General features: G+C 38.8%; 1 protein-coding gene across 2 annotated transcripts; it reads right to left on the bottom strand.

Moving 5' to 3' along the window:
• Window positions 1-3,419: 3,419 nt before the first annotated feature.
• Window positions 3,420-20,543, bottom strand: LOC120516739 (transcription factor Ovo-like 2). 2 transcript variants are annotated; one of them, XM_039738634.1, is made up of 4 exons: window positions 20,442-20,543; window positions 17,743-17,921; window positions 13,488-13,677; window positions 3,420-6,209 (listed from the first exon to the last, which is right to left on the bottom strand). In XM_039738634.1, exons 3-4 carry the CDS (start codon window positions 13,600-13,602, stop codon window positions 5,899-5,901), a joined length of 426 nt encoding a protein of 141 aa, XP_039594568.1. In that variant the 5' UTR covers window positions 13,603-13,677; window positions 17,743-17,921; window positions 20,442-20,543; the 3' UTR covers window positions 3,420-5,898. The 2 variants fall into 2 exon arrangements, with proteins under 2 accessions (XP_039594568.1, XP_039594567.1); XM_039738633.1 differs by lacking the exon at window positions 20,442-20,543 and adding an exon at window positions 20,043-20,435.
• Window positions 20,544-20,967: the final 424 nt, after the last annotated feature.

The raw sequence follows: 20,967 nt of genomic DNA on the forward strand, positions 1-20,967 counted from the left end.
CAAGGTAAGTAAACCTCTTAACAAGGTCAACACTCTCTCCGCAAACTGACACACTGCTGATGGCGGTGTCTGTTTGCGGAGAGAGTTTAACATAATATAATAATAATAATGTTATACCGTAATGGCGAGCGACGTCCGCGTAACGTTTTCCTTCCCGAAGCATATCTAGGAGTTTTACCTTCTCTTGAATGGTCAAGGTCTTCCTCTGGCACTTAGGCTTACTACTACCAGAAGGCTTAGAAGATGCAGGACGCTTGGGAGCCATTGTAGGGCTTAAAACAAAACAAGTTTGCAAAAAGTTTGCTCACAATAATCGGACCACAAGCAAGGTACGTGATATGCAGAGAACTGAGATGTGTCAGGGACCCACACGCTCTGTTCTTGCGAGATTACACCACGTTAGCAGCAGCCAATCAGAGGCCAAGAGAATGAAAATTCCACTCTGATTGGTTAAGTCTCCACTTTCAGCCAATAACGGACCTTGTAAGAAATCATCTGGGTACTGTAACGCGAAACTCTTTGTCTACCGTAGTGTACAATGTACATATATTTAATGATTTACTGTATTGCTTAAATGCTAGATATGTTCCAAAGAAAAATCCGCAATATAGCGGGGCGCGATAGTTGAACGGCAATATAGCGGGGGATCACTGTACTTCTTAAAGGAAATTCTCTTCAAATGGTGTTTTTTAACCTTGCTTTTCTCCTGCAAAAAATAATTCCACTTCAGTGTACACTAGTATAGAGATATGTGTGGACAGTGACTTTACTTGCATGTCCATCATTTTATAATCAAAAGCATCCAGTATTTTTGATTCTACACATTAGCATATAGACTGAATCAAAATCTCATAAACCCAACACTTCCCGGGCAATGCTGGTGGCCTTTGTACTCATTTTTAACATTATATGATGGTTGTCAATTATAATTTAATCTATGAGACTAAATTTAGCATTTCCTCCAACTGATAGCAATGATAAGAGCATACACCATCATCTTTACACCCACCAGCACTCGCTCATATTGGCAAATAAAGTCGCCAATTAACCTAACAAGAATGTTATTGAAGCAGTAACAGGACTAGTTATTCAAATATTGGGCTGGTGTTCTGCAGTAAATAATACTAGAACAGGGAAAAGAGTGCCTTATTGTAGTGTAAATTGACTTACAACATGTTTTTGTGACAGTAATAATTGTGGAAATAGCTGTATAATCCAAAAATATTAGCAGCATTCATTTGTATATAAGGTTTTTAAATTAATATGGGTATTGGTTATGAATATAGTGACTGATAAAATATTTATACAGTACCATTTGAATTATGAAGGCTATCAAGTACTTTATAAGAACACATACACTTTTACAAAAATATAACAAAAAAGATGAGTTAAAGAACACATAAAGAACTCTTTTACGAAAAATGGGTTGGAAGCACTAACCTCTACCTCAGAGTGATGATTTGCAATAAAAGTAACTTGGAAAACATAACTGGTCAGAATTTAACATGCTTCCACAAATTATGCACCCACTTTACATTAAACTAAAATATTAATCCATCCATCCATCCATTTTCTAACCCGCTGAATCCGATGCACCTTGTAAAGCTTTTAAAGACCCTCTAAAGCTATATAAACACTACTATGTTTTCATTTAAAAAATTGCAGTTTCAAACAAAATTATCTTTGTCCACACTAAAACTTCCAAAAACACCTATGAAGTAGATGTTCATCCACACTGTGCATACATGCATTGGTTAAAAAAAATCCTTAATGGGGTGTAACGCCTGCGGCCATGAGAATTATCGCCAGACTGCAGCGACTGGTAAGTTATTTGCCTTTTACACATGCATGCAGCATTCAGACTGTAAAAAACATAATTTAGAAGCCACAAGCACCAAGTAAAAGAACTCTTCTGTGCCCGCTATGTTAGAATGTGGTTTTCTTCCATGAAGGATGACCAATCAGTGAATAAGATGTCATAACGAGCAGGATCCAATCAGGGAAAGGCCACATAATAAGCTTGAGTGAGGTTAGAGTCTACATTCTTAAAAAAATCATCATTTCTGCTCGTCAACATTACAGGATTTTCAGAAGTATATGTTTCTAAAAAAATGTTTTTGGGCGTTAAAAAAATACAGGGGTAGTGTGGATAAACGATGAAAACTGAGACTAATTTCTGCATATTAAGCGAAAACATAGTAGTTGTGGATGGGACCTGAGTTTCATGAAATATACTGAGTGACACCTGATTAGATTCTAGTTGGTTGTCTGGTTTATCCTCACAGCTGCCTGAAATCACCTGGACATAAACTCAGCAAATCGTTAAAAGTGAGGCACAGAGACGCTGGCTCAGTTTGTCTCCTTTTTATCTCATTGTTTCAAATCCGTAGGTGGTGGATCTGTACTCTGAGCAGACTAGATTCTGCTGCAAGTATCTGTTTGATAAGGGGTAGACAGTGTCCATAAAGGGATGAACATGATGGGAAATGCTGCACAGGACATTCAAATGACCTTCAGCTGGTATTTGGCATCTGGATTATAATCCATACAGGCCTAGTGGGAGTTTGCATGTGTGCATGGGCATCAGATCGCCGTTCATGTTGCTTCCTGTTGTCTCCGTGATAGGATCTGACTCCCTGCCATACTAATCTAAATCTAGATATGTAGGTAGTAAAAATTGGTGAACTGGTCACAGAGCAAATGCTAACCAGTGTGTAATTTGAAATTGATATATTACATTGGAGATCTCTTTAAATATCTATATACATTTCCTCATTTTTAATCTTAACTGTTTGATCTCTAACATATTAAGTACTGTCTCAGAAGATAATGTATAGGACAACTCATTTTATACAGTTCTTGACTTCTGGTTAATAAATACCACATTTATATTCTCCAATAAGCACTTGAGCAAGAGTGGAGAGCTGTAGTCCTGGATGGCCACAGCAGCTCTAGACTTCCAGTCCAGCTAATGTGACTAATGAGGCCTTTGCCTAACTGCACTTTTTTGGTTTAGTGTCATTTTTGCTTCTTTCCTTGGTCATTGTACACATATTTGGTTATTTTTGTCTTTGTGAGGCTACCACTCCATTTGTAAAAGTAGCAGTCATTTTCTGATGAGCAGATGCTTGTGTGAATCTTGATGTGCAGTGCCTATAAAAAGTATTCTCCCCATGGAAGTTTTTACCTTTTATTGTTATACGACATTCACAGTGGAGTTAATTTGACTTTTCAACACTGATAAGCAGAAAAATACTCTTTAACATCAAAGTGAGAACAGATCTGTGCAAAGTATTCTAAATTAATAAAAGTTCAAATGTCTGTATATCTATATGTCCATCGATTTGCAATGTCTCTGTCATTCCAACAGATGGTGCATCACAAACATTTGTAATAATGCCATTTTATTACTACAAATGTTTGTGATGCGCCATCTGTTGGAATGACAAATACAAATGCATTTTATTACTACAGGCATTAAAAAAATACAATCAATGGCGCAATGCAAATGTTAACTCCGATGTGTGTGTTAACTACCTAGAGTTCAATCCATCTGAGACAGGTAGCACAGCTAGTTATAAAACACAAAATAATCACCCACATAAGTATACACCACTTTTAATATGACACACCTAAATCAACACCAGTTGACTATAGAAGTCATAGTAATAAGTTAATAGAGACAGTCTGTCAAGGGTTTCAGTCAATTATAGTAGAAATGCTCCTGTATATGGAAGGGAGAACTTGGTGAGTCAATATGGTGGTCTAACCTAGACAATGAAGACCAAAGAACAAGCAACTCTGTGAAAAGGAGATTCAAAGCACAAATCAGGGGATGGAGACAAGAAAATATCCAAGTCACTTAATATCCCTTAGAGTCCAGTTAAATCAACCATTAAGAAATATAAAGAGTATGGCACAGGTGTAAATCTATCGAGAGCAGGCCATCAACAAAAACTGGATTGATTGTGCAAGAATAAGACTTGTGAGGAAGGCCACCAAGAGACCTCTGAGAATTCTGAAGGAGTTACAAGATGCAGACATCTGTCACCCAAGTGATATGCCAACTACAGCTTTATGGGAGAGTGGCATAGAGAAAAGAACACACGTCGTCTCAGCTAGGGTTGGCAAGAAGGCACATGAGAGACTCTGAAGTCATTTGGAAGAAGGTTCTACAGTTTGATGAGACCAAATTTGATCTTTTTTTTGTAGTTAAGTCAAACACTATCAAAAACACGCCTTGAAGCATGGCAGTGTCAGCATCAGGGTGTGGGGATGTTTCTCTGCAGCAGGCCCTGGAAGGCTTGTAAGAGGAAAATGGATGAGAAAACCACAATGAACTCCTGGAGGAAAACAATACTTTCTACAAGAAACCTTTCTCCTTGGGAGAAAATTTGTTTTCCAGCAAGACAGCCATCCCAAGCACAAAGCTAAAGCTACACAGGAAGGACTTAAAAACAGTGTGTTAATGTCCTGGAGGGGCCAAGACAGAGTGCAGATGTCAATCCATTTGAGAATTTGTAGCATTATCCAAAAAAAGGCTACTCACTCATGATCCCCATGACACCTGACAGAGTCTGAGCACTTCTATCAAGAAGAATAGGGGCACAATGGCAGTGTCCAGATGTGCAAAACTGACAGAGAGAGACCTGAGCACACAGACTCAAGGCTGGCATGGGTGCCAAAGGTAAATCTACTGAATACTGAGCGGATGAGGGTGAATACCTATTGTCTGAAATTATTCATTTTGTGTTTTACATTTGTAATTACTTTGTAATTTGAACCACTTTGCAGTGATCTCGTCTCACTTTGACATTAAAGAGTCATTTTCTGATGATCAGTGTCACAAAAGCCAAATTAAATCCACTGTGACTCAATGTTGTATAACAATAAAATGTGAAAAGATCCAAGTGGGTGAGTACTTTTATAGGCACTGTGTTTATCAACAGTGGTCATTTACATTAGAGTGTGCTCATTAGAAGTGGGCTACCTTTTAGCAAACAAATGAACAAGCCAAGCTAAAAGTCAGACAGTCAGCCATTCCCAAACCTACTTTATCCAGTATCTTGGCAATACTGGGCACAAGACAGAAAATGGAGCTGGATAGGACATCAGTCCATTTCAGACTCCACTCATACACACACATGCTAATGGCCCTACCAGATTAGATTTACCAATTAACATAAATTGCATGTGTTTGGGAATTTGGGAGGAAAAGTGAAGTACCCAGAGGGAAACTCGGTGAGAATGTGCCTCTGAACATGGGCTGGGCATGAAACTGAAACCCAGAACACTGTGCCTGTGAAGAACCGGCAGCAGCTCCAGCCACTGTGCGGCCATGTCATCCCCAAACCTTAAAGTAAGTTGGGTATGAGATCTTGTGATCTAAATAGCAGTGCATATTAGCACTGATATTTGAAAAGAATTCAGAATTCACTGCCAAGCCTTTGTTTTGGACCTGGGAACAGAATCAAGCCAAAGGGTTCATCATCATCTCAAAGGAGATTTTGCATTTCCTGATAGGATCCAAAAACAAGCAGTGCCTGCCTGCACCCGGTCTGTGTTGTGTTTGTTCACAACTGCGCTAAATTTATGTCAAGGTCAGCAATTTTAGTTTCTGTTTGCAGAAATCTATATTAAGTTGAGTTACTGGTAGGCTTTTGTTTAAATGTTCATCACTAATCAGTACGGTGGTCTAACGTACACAATGAAGGCAAAAGTACACTCTACACAACTTCCATTTTTAGTACTTTCTAAGTGTGTACCTAAAACCCAAAGGCACATTAAATCCTTCTCTTTAGGACAGGTGACAACATTTACCTTGAAATGTGTTGACCGGGTTGTTTTACATTATATCAGACTCTAAGATGCTTGTATTTGGGGGACAAGAGGCCAACTCTAACGACTTCCTTCATCGGCAGTACTGTTTTCAGTTTGGTCCTCTCCTTGTTTCTTTTGTAGTGTCATTTCCATTTTTTTCGACGCTTTTCTCAGAAATGTGCTGCTTGGGTGATTGTCTTGAAGATGAAGATGGAGGACCTCTTGGCTATGGGTGGCATAGCCGCATTCTTCACAGATGTATAGTTTGTCTCTACGTTGCTTGTAGGCAAAGTGGAGAGCTGCCCCATGGATCTTCCGAAGGTGCGCTTCCAATGAGCATCGCTGAGTAAACGCCTTGGAGCAAATCTCACACTTGTAAGGACGGACACCTGTATAGGAGAACAACAGGGTGGAAAAGGCAGTGAGTGCTAAGCCTTACAGGAAAGGAAGCAGCAGTCCACCGGGTGGATGGATGGATGGATAGATAGATAGAGAGATAGATAGATAGAAAGGAAAGGCAATATATGATAGATAGATAGATATATAGATACATACACTATTAATCCCCAAGGGGAAATTCACATACTCCAGCAGCAGCATACTAATAAAACCTAAATTAATTAAAGAGCAATAAAAGCACAGTGCAAGTTAAAAAATGCAAAGTGGATAGTGTGAGGCAGGTATAACAGTCTATAATCTTGTGTAGTCGTTTACTCCCCCCAGGTGGAATTGAAGAGTTGCATAGTGTTGGGGAGGAACGATCTCCTCAGTCTGTCAGTGGAGCAGGATGGTGACAGCAGTCTGTCACTGAAGCTGCTCCTCTGTCTGGTGATGATCCTGTTCAGTGGATGCAGTGGATTCTCCATGATTGACAGAAGCCTGCTCAGTGCCCGTCGCTCTGCCACAGATGCCAAACTGTCCAGCTCCATGCCTACAATAGAGCCTGCCTTCCTCACCAGTTTGTCCAGGCGTGAGGCGTCCCTCTTATTTATGCTGCCTCCCCAGCACACCATCGCGTAGAAGAGAGCGCTCGCCACAACCGTCTGATAGAACATCTGTAGCATTTAATTGCAGATGTTGAAGGGCGCCAGCCCGGTTTTGTTACTCATTCATATCCCCAGACACCCTCATAGGAGATCAGTTTAGAGTCTGCCATTAACCTAACATGCCTGTCTTCAGGATGTGAGAGGAAATCCCATGCAGACATGAGTGGAATGCTCCCCATTAACGTCACCTGGGATTCGAGAGCTGGGGGGCAGCTGTGAAATCCATGGATTCTCCATGCTGTTTGTGCAAAATAAGGACAATGTCTTCCCATTTTGAAGCCTTCCATTTTATTTTTATAAAATATTGAATCACTGAGGATTTTGTTTGGCTTTTTTGGCACTGATTAACAGAGTGTGCTCCCCTCGACTGAGATAGAGGGAACGGTCATCAAAACCACTTCCAGCTGCGCAATATTTCTCAAATATCATATCTCTTTGTTTCTCATCATAACTAATTGATAATATTGATACACAATCATTTATCTCTATTTATAATCAAACTTTATATTAAAAGGATATTTCGCACTTAGGGAGGTCGAAAACGGTGGTGGAATTTTTTAATGATTACAAATGCAATACTTCAATTACGTGCAAAGTAAAAAGAGTTATAGTAACCTAAAAACTGTTAGTCTTTATATATAATACGCTACCGTGGCTGTTCGTTTGTCTGTCCAGGATTTTAAATCATCTGTAGCTCGCAAACCGTTTGACCTATTGACCTGAAATGTGGTACACATATACTACGTGACCTCTACTATCCATTTTTGGGGTGATGATTGACCTCCAAGGTTATTCCTCTTTTTATTTTTATTTTACTTTATTGTAGAATTAACTCTCAGCAGCGGCCAGCAGAGTGGCCCTGCTGCACATGTGTACGGGCGCCGTTCTCATTCCCTACCACCTTTGCCGTCACTTCCCCTACCTCTTCATATCTTAAATCATTCTCGAGGCATATTGAAGGATTACGTGACAGCTTAAGTGAAAAATTACAAAAAACGTACAAAAACTGACTTAATCATTTTAACCGCGAAAAGATGCCGACGGAAGAAAAGAAGAAGCAGGCCGCTAGGGTGGAGAAAAGAAGAGCTGCTCAGGAAGAAGTAAGGGCATCAACCTCTGAGCAAACAAATGGTAAACAGAGACAGAGAAAGAGGATGATAACTTGGAATGCTCAAGTCAAGTGTATTCACTGCACGTTATCGGGTAGTGCGCCGTTACTGATATTATATAATATTTGTTGCAATAAATTGCTATTGGTAAAACTGTATTTAGCTACATTTATTTATGATAATGATGACGGAAACTGAAAAAAATATAAAGTTAAATGCATTACCAGGAACACGATGGGGACATAGTAGCTTATTGTTCCCATTACATCTTTATATTTACATGGTATGTTCAATGTTTACACATTATCGTTAAACTGATGATGTATAAATTAAAATAAAATTAATAATAGTTGTTGAAAGAATATACAGTATGTTATATTGAATACAGTTTTTAATATTGTGTACACATTTAAATTTCCATCATACAAAAAATTTGGATGGTTGTTTAAATAAAGTACTACTTCCAGTTGAGTAATTTTTCTCAAATTTCATATCTGTTTGCTTTTTATCATTATAAATATCTACGCAACATTTAAGTAATCTATCTGTAATTATAACCATAGTTTACTTGAAGATTTGTGAAAGTATCCAGTTAAAGTACCACTTCCGATTGCCAGAAGTGGCCTAAAAGTTGACAGGACTCCCTATTTTTGATATAAAGTAGGTGTACAAAATCTTATTGATCAGGTCAAAGCATTTTCGAGTTATCGTATTTACACATAGACGGACATAATTTCAAAAATGGTATTTTAGGACTCAGGAAGATCTAACACATCAAGATTCATCAAAATCCCAGGGCTGAATTTTTTCATGATTCCTTTACTTTCTCTATACTATGTATATGAGAAAGTAATCTACTCTCTCTCTCTCTCTCTCTATATATATGTATATATATAAAATCTTGCAACGATTTTATGTGACATTTTATGTAACATTTTTTGTTACACTTTAAATCAGGTTTATTTTAAAACCTACATATATATGTTTAGTATCATTCTTTTCAGAATTTATTGAACTTTAATGTGATGCTGTTAGATTTTCAGATTCTTATTCCATTTTTAAATTATAAACTAAAATATCAAGAAATTCGTGGTTTTTAATATCAAAAAAATCGTGGTTTTTATTTTTGATCGAGTAAACTGTCTTTCACAGGAACAAACTATTAAAAAAAAGTATCTATTCATAACACCAATGTTTGTATAGGTGATTTAGTTATCTGAAGGTCGAGTTACAATGACCCAGGGCTTGCCCCCCGAGTATAATGATAATAATAACAATTCTTCAAATTTATATAGTACTTTTCTCACTACTCAAAGTGCTTTTTAGTGAGGGGGAAGCCACTTCTACCCCCACTAATGTGTAGCTTCCATCTGGATGATGCAACGGCAGCCATTTTTGCTCCTGTATGCTCGGCACACATTAGCTGATAGGTGGTGAAGTGGTGAGAGAGACAGACAGTTAGAGACAGGGGATGATTAGGGGGACTGAATGACTAGGCCAGGGGTGGGTGATGTCGGTCCTAGAGGGCCACAGTGGCTTCAGGTTTTTGTTCCAACCCAGCTTCCTAAATGAGACGTCATTTATTGCTGATTAAGCACTTATTGCTGAAGTGACAAGTAAAAATGTGACAGACTGAAAATGGTCCATTGTAGGCTTCAAATCATTTATGGACTAGGCCACAGAGGGAAATTTAGCCTGAGCATCGAGATACACACTACTGTTTACAACCACAGAGAGTCAGGACCTCGGTTTAAAGTCTCATCTGAAGGACGGCACCATTTTTACACCACAGTATCCCCGTCACTGCACTGGGGCATCGGGATCCACATTCAGACCACTGGGTGAGCACCCCCTGCTGGCCCCACCAACAAGTTTTGCATCAGCAACCCAAGCTTTTTCCCAGATGGTCTCCCATCCACGTACTGGCCAGGGCTGAACACGCTTAGCTTCAAGTGGATAACCTATTATAAAGTGCATGCGGTGCGAAAAAGACTCTTTAAAGTCAAAGTGAAAACAGATCTCGACAAATTAATTACAAATAATTTCAGCCAGTAAAGACATACTCTTATTAATATTCCGGTTCGGTGGCAACAGGGCGACAGTCAACCCGGCGGAAAGACAACTTGGCGAAACACAACCTGGCGAAAGACAATTTGGGGAAGAAACAACTTGGCGAAATACAACTCGCCGACATCCTTTACCAGTTAGGTAATAGTTAGGTTCAAAGAGATTTTTTAATTATATTTAAATGACAATGTGATTTAAAATGTTAAAAATAAATGTATATAATCGCCACTGAATGCAATATTCCCTTGTTGTTTTTTTTTTCTCACAGATTAAAAATGTACCAGTATGCCATCCTGGGTGGTTGCTAAATGGCTCCAGTAACCAAATTGCATGTTAACCCGCCCTGGTGCTGATGTGCTGTGTAGTGCGTTGTTGTGTTGTCAAGACTTAAATGTGCAAGCAAAGAAGCAGTGGCAGAATGTCTCCCTTTCCTTCTTTTTTCTTGTCTTTTTTTTGAGTGTTTCCATTCACACAACACCTCACTATTCTTTAATACTGTATATTTACTTCAGCTTGTTTGTTCAAGGGTTTGTCTGTAGTGATAAGGTCAGTGTGGGCATCCACTTTCCACACATGCCAAAGATGATCAACATGCAGTTGCGCTCATGGACTGAGGAAAGAGGGAGAGGGAGTTGGGGACTGTATTATTAGGTAGCAGTGGTATTCAATGATATTATAAAATGGATTCAAAGTTCATTTAAAATTGTACAAATCACAACACTTGTGGCGGCAGAGGGCACTCCTGCCACCCAAACCCGACACAGACAGATGCAGGACACAAGTTCAGCACAGAGGTTTGATTTTTTTTTTTTCTTTTCCCATTTGGGAAATGCCTCCCCTGTTTCCCACCTGCACAGCACAGTTAAAGCACAAGCTGAACCCTGCACAAAACACAGTTCTCTTCTTTATTTTGCTTTCTCTTATTTCTTTCTTCACCTCCACTCTTCCTACAGCAAGCTCTGTCTATCTCCTCCCGACTCTGGTTCTCGAAGTAATGGCGGCCGGCTCCTTTTATAGGGCACCGGGTGTGGCTCAGCAGTTCTGGCAGCACCCACGTGACCCAACAGGGCTGCACCAAACTCCATCTCCCACGCAGACCTGTGGGAGTCCGAGGCACCGCTGCAACCCAGGGGAGCTGCCACCTAGTGCATGGGTTCCAATGCCCTGAATAAGCCATTTCCCACGGTGATTTTACTGTCAAGGCGTCCAAGCCAGATAAGGGCCCTGGTTATCCGCCACACACTGTATACTTAACCCTAAAATTGTAACTTCCTCATCATAAAACGGACTTGAATAAATACCATCAACAAGCGTCCTCTGTCATTCTCTTTCTACCATATTCTGAACAACAGGATGTGCTAAAAAAAGTTGCTCTACATACTGTTTAATTGTGGCTCTACTATAGAAATGCAGGTCTATAACACAGTTGACATTTTCATAAATGCTGGGCTTTGTCCTGATAAAAAAAATCTGTTCATTTCAGATTTATTGTCACTTGTACACACTACAATGAAATTCTCATCTGTACATTTGGAGAGGAGGCTCTCTCTCTTGTACCACGGTGTGTTAACAAGTGCATCTGGGGGTCTTATCTGCTAACTTCCATTTGGCAATTCAATGTTTCCACCTACCGTACTTGTTAAGTTATTTTTATTTATTTATATATTTATTGATTAATTGATTGATTGATTGATTGATTGGCTATATTATCTGTTCTGTGAGTCTGTATCCTTGTTTTTTGTTTCTGCTGCTGTATGCATCTGAATTTCCACTTGGGATTAATAAAGTTTATCTTATCTAATCTAACACACACCTTGTATGACAGTCAAAGTCTTGCAATGTAGGTTAGGTAAACTATAACATCATATACATATAATTGGTAGTGGTGACTAAAAGAGCAGAGATTTGTAAAGTTGATGCTAGAATTCACCTCACATTCAATTTCACAACTCCGGAACTCACTAAAAATTGATTTTTTGTAACTTTACATTTTTTTTATTGGTGGAAATAACAAACTAATGTTTTGTTAACACCGTATACCACTTTCAGGGCCATGAATTTCTTCAAAAAGGATCCAGATTAAAATAAATGTGGGTCAGGTGTCCTTTCAACATTCAACAGAGCTACACACAACAAAAGACTTTCTCCTAAACAAGAGATGTAATCCAAATTAGATAAGAAGAAAATGCTGTTACTGCTTTCTTAGATAAGATCCTGCTTTTGAAAGTGACTATTAAAATTTGTGCACAATGATAAATGTTGTGGTATGGTGGTGGAGCCACACTGTAGAGTCCCATAGGAATGAAAAATCCAAAGACAGATCTCCTTAACATCTTTTTGGTTTCTCCAAGACAACAATGACATCAGGAAGAAATCGAATAGAGAAATGTTCTTTTGTCTCATGTTTCTCAGATTTTTCTCCTAAGACACAATTGCTCGGAATTCTCACAAGGGTCTCCTCCTGAGTTTCATCTGACCTGGTGAACTCCTTCCTTCAGTCTGAAGTCCAGTTCCAGTGTTTGCTTGCCCATTGTCTGTGCATTCGACAGTAGACATGGGTTAGCATGGGCACTCTAATTGAGCTGTGGACAAACAGCCCCTTGTGCAGCAGGGTTTGATTTACTGTATGCCATGACACATTACTGTCGTAACCCTTATTAAAATAATTTGCGATTTGTACCACAGGAGACTTTCTGTTGATTTCTACCAAAAGGGACAGCCTTTATTAACCGCTCACATTGACGAGTCTTGGCCATCCAACACCATATCAGTGGTTTGAACCATTGTCGTTAGGTGCTCACCAGTGTTGACTGTGAGCACCATATAAGTGTAGTTAATAACTATGTTTCCTAAACTATGATTTTTAGTCTGGGCTTTGTTTACTAGATTCTTGTTTGCTTGGTTTACGACCTTGGTTATTATTATGCTGTAATTCCAATCCACCTTCTGATTCAATTCCTATTTACCCTGCACACTCAGTAGACCCAAAATACAGGGGTGTGCTGTCAGCACTGTTAGAACATTACAAATAAATAAGAAGAAGAAAAGTACATGCAGCACATGCCAAAGAAAGAAAAACAGTGATTTTCAGATGCACAATACTCATGATTCATGACAGGTAGGATGTAAATCATTACATGGACAATGATGGCGAATTCTCTGTAGAGATAAATGAGCCTACAAGTAAGGATAAGATCTGACTATGCAGAACTTTCAAAGCAATTTGAAATCTAAGCAGGATCCCTGGTTCATATAAGAGTCCCTGAATTCTAGACCCTCTGTTAATATTCTACTTCTCAGAATAAGTAGTAAGTATTTGAAGACACACACAAACAGTCAGTCTTTCTTGCATGTCACTCAGCTCCTTGAGTTCCTCGAGCCCTGGCTGGTGAACGCACTCACTCAGTCATATACATACAGCAAAATGTCCAGGACTTTGCCTTACCTGTGTGAGTCCTGGTGTGCCTTTTTAAGTCAAAAGTGTCATTAAACCCTTTGCCACAGAAGGTGCACATGTGTTTCTTGTACTGGCTGTGAGACTTGATGTGACGGTTCAGCATCCGCTGGTTTCGGAGCACTTTGTTGCATAAAACACATTTGTAAAGGTCATTTAAAGTGCTGGAGTCTGTGGTGAGCTGGAAAGATAAAACAAGAATTTAAAAATGATATACTTCAGGTAACACAAGGTCTTGTAACCATCATATATGAGGCAGGACACGGAAATTCCCAGAATTGCTAAAAAAAAACTTTATTAAAAACTTACAGCAATTCCCTTTCAGTCACCTTCAAAATGCTCTCTTTGAGATGCAATCCACCCAACCCAGCACTTCTTCCATTCCTGGAAACATTTCCTGTACTCATTTTTTTTTTGTTACCGTGTCTAGAGCCTGCTGCATTTTTCCTGGATTTCTTTTACATTAGCAATTCTTTCGGCCTCAATTTTAATTTCGGAAACAAAACAAAATTCACAGTGAATGATATCTGGTGAATACAGGGGGTTGGGAGAGGGAAGCAACAACCACATTGTTTTTAGGCAAAAACACTTTGGCCGACAGCACAGTGCTCTGTCATGATCCAAAGTGCAGTTTGTCTCCAGATGTTTTTTTACCAATGCTTTTCCCATACACTCCTCAGCAGTTCAATGTCATGTCGCCGATTAACAGTCTATTCATGGAGAGCAAACTCTTTATAAATCAGTCCTTCGATGTCGAAAAATGTAATCACCATTGCCTCCTGAGGGTCTGCCATAATGGCTTGGAGCAAAAAAAGTCACATGCATGATTGTAGAATAAATGCCATAAATATACACTTGATCGACTCAGCATGATGCCACTCAGCAGACTGATTAATCTTGTTTTAGGAATACGATATGTAGGGGCATTGTCAATAAATACGCCCCTGCTCCTGTGCTATTGACCGATTCCGGTAGTTTTTGGGTCCTTCTCATATGTTACAACCAAGACGTTAAGAAATGGTTTGTTTACATGAGGGTCATTTGAAAGTAATCACCATAGTCAATATACATTTTAAAAAATGTAACAAAATATTTGTCAACAAATCACACACATTTTTGTTTAATTCTCTACAAAACCTCAGTTTGATTGGTGAGACCATTCAGAGACCATTCAAGATGTCACAAGAGTCCCCCTTGTGGTAAAATTCTGTGCCATTATGTCCTGAACTACGCAGTGCCTCATTACAGCCCCACCAGTCACTTTTCTAATTGTAATGATTCAGTTCACTCTAAAGACCTTTTATTTCTTTTTGATCTCATTTGAGGCAATTCGAAGTACAACAGCGCTTGATCAGTGATGTCTGTGTATGTCCTTATTCATCTGTCCTTACACAGTGCTAACACCTCCACAGGCATCTCCAAATGCATGTTGAATTTATGCATGAATCTCAGTTGTGGAGATGTGTTCCTTAAGTAGAAATTCAGCATCCTTGTTAGTTATTTTCGTGGGCTCAACAGAGGCCTGTAAAGTATTTTTTAATTCAGTATGTGAAATGATTGATTGGATTACTAATTAAAACACAGTGCCTGTCAGAAGAGTTAGGTTATTTCTTGGTAATTTTAATATTTTCACTATTTTTGGAATCACCTCTATTTAATAGCCAATGCACCTATTATAATAAATGTTCTGTGTGTGACATAATGTGTTCTGTTAGGCTGCTGTATAAAAATGTGTGGGTTGGTAAGTCCATAACCCAATCCATCCTGTGTACTTGGCTGTAGTATTGAATTTAGACAGTGTATTTCTCTTTTTAAATTCTATGATGGCCAGGATACAATGCCATGCATAATTAAAACAAAAATAGATCCATCGTATTGGATTTTCTTTTTCTTTTCTTGCCTTTTGTTATGGCATAGCTAGAGTTGTTGCCCCATCTCAAGTTTATTTCCTGTTAATTTTATTATTGTGTTGTTTTTTAAATATAATTTTGTACCATTTTAGTATTCATTTAGTTTTATTGTTTACTTTTTGTCTTTGTATTTTTATGATTGATATGTTTTGTATTTGTATTTTGTTTTTTATGATTGATATGTTTTACTAATTTTTTTGTTCCTTTTCTGAGAAGTTTTGTTTTGGAAGTCTTGGAATGGAAGACAATTCTGCTATTTATTTTTCTACTAGGGGTTCGCCCCCTGCTCACTTCGCTCGCCAAACCCCCCGGCCTGTGCTACGCTTTGCGTCTCTGCCACTTGTGTTATGAAGAGGGGGCTGAACACACCCCAAGGACACCCGGTCGCTCCTCCGAAATCCCCTCTTAAACGGTGATACAATGGGAAACAAATACAGTTTTTTTACCTCCTTGTTGCTCGATCAGCTGCTGGCTTGCTGCTGCTGCTGTGCCGCATGATCTGCATCTCATGGGGTGCTTCGAACATTTAAAAGCCTGTACAGCAGCTGTCCTACTCTATGTCTTTTATTTCTGGTCCCGGGCGTGGTTAAATCTGATGGCACAGAGTCTTGTCTCGTGGGACGTGAGTTCTTGATATTTTTTAGTTTATAATTTAAAAACGGAATAAGAATCTGAAAATCTAACATCATCACATTAAAGTTCGATAAATTCTAAAAAGAATGATACCAAACATATATACAGTTAGGTTCATAAATATTTGGACAGAGACAACTTTTTTCTAATGGACCTAACTGAATGTAGGTTTTAAAATAAGCCTGATTTAAAGCATGACAAAAAAGTGACATAAAAACATCAAATAAAATCGTTGCACAAAATCGTTTTACTTTTAGGCTTAGGATTTTATATATAGAGAGTAGATTTCCTTCTTCCTCAGAAATGTATTGTATTTTGGCATCACCCCGTGACACCATTTTGCATTATTTATGGTAGGGCCCCTTTGTAACATTCGTATTGGCCATTGTCTAGGTAATCTTTCCCAAAATTCCACAGAAATGTGTGATGAGAGATGTCATTCACATGGCGCATATAAAGGTCAACACATGTGCTTCTAGCTTATCCGAGTTCTGGATAATAATGTCGTTTGGCATGCGTTTCTTTGCGTGATACTCTTCTCAGTTCTCTGCCTTCTTTTCAGTTTAATGGCTTTTCATTTTTATTTAAATATTTTGGCTTGGCGAAAGATTGGTTTGTTTTTTTAGTACTGACTCTGCTTGTATTTTTTGACCACACGCTTTAATTAAAACATTGTTAATGAATAATTTTCTTTACTATTTCATTTAAACATAGTGCTTTTTGTGTTCTGCCTTGCTCCCCATATGTAGAACCTAAGGGCCACCGAATCCTACAGCTGAGTTGTTGGCCCCAGCAGTTCTAAAGCTGATGCTTTAGAGTATTTAACAGCTTCTGCTTAATAATAGTGGTGGTCACTGTTTATTGATTCACTTTGCTTTTGTTCATTGGATTCTATGGAATTTATATGTTGATAGGAGTAAAACTCTATGGATCAGAGTGAAAACTGAGTGGCACAGGCCGATATTTTATAGATAAAAGGGAAGAGTATGAACCAGTGCTACAAATCGGTACACTAGAATTAACATCGATCATCAACACCTAATGGCCAAAACTAACAGAGAAGTGAGGAAAAAAAAAGTACAATTTAAAACAGAAATGTTTTCCTAAAATAATTCTTGTGCAAAGCATTTCTTTTTTAGAAGTCTCTTCTTTAAAGTTTGTTATTTTAAAATCTGGATGCTGTCTCTGTATTGACAGCTTTGTTTAATCGTGCCTGGCGCGGTGTCATGGGTCACATGGCAATGCAGGACGTGCCTGACAACCATGCAGCATCGTACAAACAAGACAGCAGTGCCCATAGAATAAAAGATGTACTAAACAGTGATATGGTCACATCAATGAAAACCGCAATTTAAAAAAGTAAGAATTAAAAAAGAAATGCTGATGCCACACAGAATCAATTCTAAATGATGTAAACACTTTAGAAATGGGTTCCTTCCACTATGTGTATAACAGACACACATCAATCGTGTGAAGAGACTTTTACGAATATTACTAGAGTAGACATGAACCCAACTGGTCTAACACACATAGGTGTAACAACACGCTTTATTTATAAATATAGTGCCTCGTCACTGGCGGAGTGATGGCTTTGTCATGACGCCAGCACACTGCCTTCACATCCATAAAAGTTTTTGTCTGCAAAGTTTCAGCCTTCACTTCTTTATAGATACTAAAATACATGAACACCGTCTATATCATACCTGGATTTCCACCCTGGATGTCGTGAGTTTTACTTCAGGCCTCAGACACGGCGTATCAGCTGGTGACTCATCTGTGCCGGAAAAGCAGTGCTTTGGAGTTTTTATTTTGTTCCAGTTAGGTATGAGTCTGGTCAAGCGTTGCTTATCTTTGGCTGAATCTTCTGTGCCACCTAATGAACCTGTTCATAAAGACAGAGAGAGAGACAGAAAAAGAAGAAGAAGTGGCATAAAGCATTAAACTGGATTAAACTGGATGAAGTGCGTTTGAGAATGTTATGCTATAAAGAGTAAGAAGACACAATAAAGGTTTTTTAAAAGGCAATAACTAAGCTAACTCAAACACACATAACACACTATGAATGCTAAAGGATTCGGTAAATACTGTATGGCTTCTGACTAACAGCCCCAGCATTCTGCAGTTCATAAGTGTGCCAGTTCCCTGAACTGCGGATCCCAGTGTGTATATGCAGGTCATAGAAAAGCTAGTCTGTTATCATATTTAAAAGCACATTAAAACATTTATATTTTAAATCAAGTGGCTTTTTAAATTGTTTGTTTTTTGGCTATGTAGCAGATTTGGCTTTTGGGAGCTGTTGGAAGAGGTTTGAAGAAAACCAACGAAGATCTGGATCTTTTCGCAGAACGGGACCAAGTGACCCAAATCATTTTGAATTTGTGAGTGACCATCACTTGGCAGTTTTATATTATGTAACTTTAATATGATATAAATCTGTATAAATATTTCTCTATTATTATTTTTTAATGATTATTTTTATTATTACATTTAAAAGGTTTTCCATCGTGTCCATGTTATTCAGCCTTGACCACTCCCTTCCACACCGCTCGCCCAATCATTACTCTTAAAGTGTGCATCCTTTCTCTGTCCCACCCCGGCAAGGGGGAAAAACAAATTATCTATTCAAGAACGTCTAATTTCAAATTGTGATAGAAAAACAGCGGCAAGTGCTGATAATGAACGTAGAACAAAATAGAAAATGAACAAAAAAGAGCTTCCTATAATAAAAATCAAGAACAAAGAGAATCGTCCAATAAATGAGAAAGAGAAAAAATATCCCGAACAATATGTGAAAAGAAATGCGAAAAAGCATAGTTTATAGAATGTAAGTTAGAGGATAAAGTTTTTGATGAGGTGTTAATGTAATTTACTTTTTTACTTATTATTACATTTTACTTTTTACTACATTTTATTATTAATTGGTATTTAAAATACACATTTGTAGTGAAATACTCAAATAACTAATTTTCTATCTATAATAACCAAGGACCAAACCATCTTCCTCCATACTCTTTTATATGCCATCTCTTTAAATACAATCGCCCTTCGAGTGGTTCAGCTGCGAGGGCCTCTGGGGGGTGGTGAGAGAAGCAAGCAGGGCGTAAAGCCCCCTAGTACAGTCTTAAAAATAAAGGTGCCAGAGTGGTTCTTCAGAGCAATGTCATAGGGGGACCATTTTTGGCTCCCAAAAGACCCATTCACATGAAGGTTCCAGAAGGAACCTTTATTTATTTTGATCCATAACGGTCGTCATACAGTAAATAACCATGAATAGATGGTAACAAATCTGTAAAATACCATCAGGTCATGATTTTAAAAGAACGTTTGTTGCATACGTACAATAACACAGGCTAAGTCCAGGTTTTCGTAATCCATCAATGCCCTGCTAGGTAGCCTACCATACATTAAAGATTTCAGTTTTTATTTATATATATATATATTAGGATTTTTTTCAAGCACAAAGACCTAACTTCATATGCAAAGAGCCCTTCCCATAATGAAAAGATGCTTTGTCAAGCAATGGTTCTATGAGGATCCACGCAACACAATAAAGAAGTTTAGAATGCCATTAAAGAACCAGCATTTTTAAGAGTGTAGTAAAGTAAAGCATTGCCTGTATTGTGAAGTACTACTGGAAAGACATTGCATAATGTATTTCAGTATCGGTAAACGGGGAGTGGGTAAAAGAGAGAGAGACAGACACTAAAAATCTGAAAGGTTTCCAATATGGAACTGTAATGGGAGGACTTGAAACATTTAATTGGGGGCATCATAAAGTGCACTGTAATTCATCAACCCATTTTACGTAACGGCGAGAGTGGGAGCCTATGAAGGCGAGCAATGTGGGATCTCACCCGGGGCGGGACGCCAGCTCTCTGCGGGTCATTTCTATTCACATCGGGCCATGTAGAATTAATTTTATCTTGCCTGGCCCACAGGTCGCAATAATAATAATAATAATAATAATAATAATAATAATCCACACTTGCCTAGCGGTATTTACCTGCAGAGGCACTGTCCTGTGGCTCTTCCAAGGGTTTTGCTGAGCCTGAAGGTTTTCTTCGCTTCACTAGAAACGCTCTGGGCATGCTGGAGCACCGACGTGCCGCGGGCCGCAGGTAAATGTCCGGAAGCAGCCCACCTCGAGCCGCTCCGAAGTGCGGTGCGCACACACCTCTACAGCACAGCGGGTTTACCTGCTCGATTTTTTTGGCAGCTGGAAGGGTGTGATTCCATCAACGCGTGTTTTTGAAAAGAGCCACATTTTCTCAAGTGCATTACTTTCAGGAAATTTAGAAATGAGCATGCGTGCGCTGGAAATAACGGTGTCAACAGGCGTTCCTGTCCGACCGGTTGGAGGAGCCGAGAGGCGAGGTGAGACGAGGAGCCGCCCAATCCCTACCTGGGGATAAATGAAAGCGTTGGTGCCGGCTGGGACTCACAAACTCGGCTCTCGTGTCGCCGTCACAGGAGCGCCGTCCGCATTTTGCAACAGACAGCGGCGTGGTGGACTGTTGGTTTTTGAGAAGTTTCGTATTGCTTTGGTTTCGATTGTACAGAGAATAGCCGAGCTAAAGGGGTGTAGCTTCTAAAAGCAGAAGCCTGTCAGTTTTCATGCCAACTGAGCTTTTAATCAGAGGCCCAGAGCCGGAGGGGGTTGTCAGATGGGTCCAAGTCTAAATAGCCATTAAATCACATATAAAAAAAACCCGAGCATGATTTAAAATGTAAGAGGATCAGGGAGATTTATATTGTAGGTTTACATAGCATACTCTGAAAACTACCCATGTTATTTCCTTCGAAAAAAAAAGTAACAATTTCCATTTTCATTTAGAAAAGAACTCAATGTGTAAAATCTTTCCACCTATATAAATAAAATTATATGTTCTCTTTGCTAAATATACTTACTTCATTTTGTTTTGATTAAA

This window comes from Polypterus senegalus, chromosome 16 (genome assembly GCF_016835505.1).
Source record: "Polypterus senegalus isolate Bchr_013 chromosome 16, ASM1683550v1, whole genome shotgun sequence".
NCBI lineage: Eukaryota > Metazoa > Chordata > Cladistia > Polypteriformes > Polypteridae > Polypterus > Polypterus senegalus.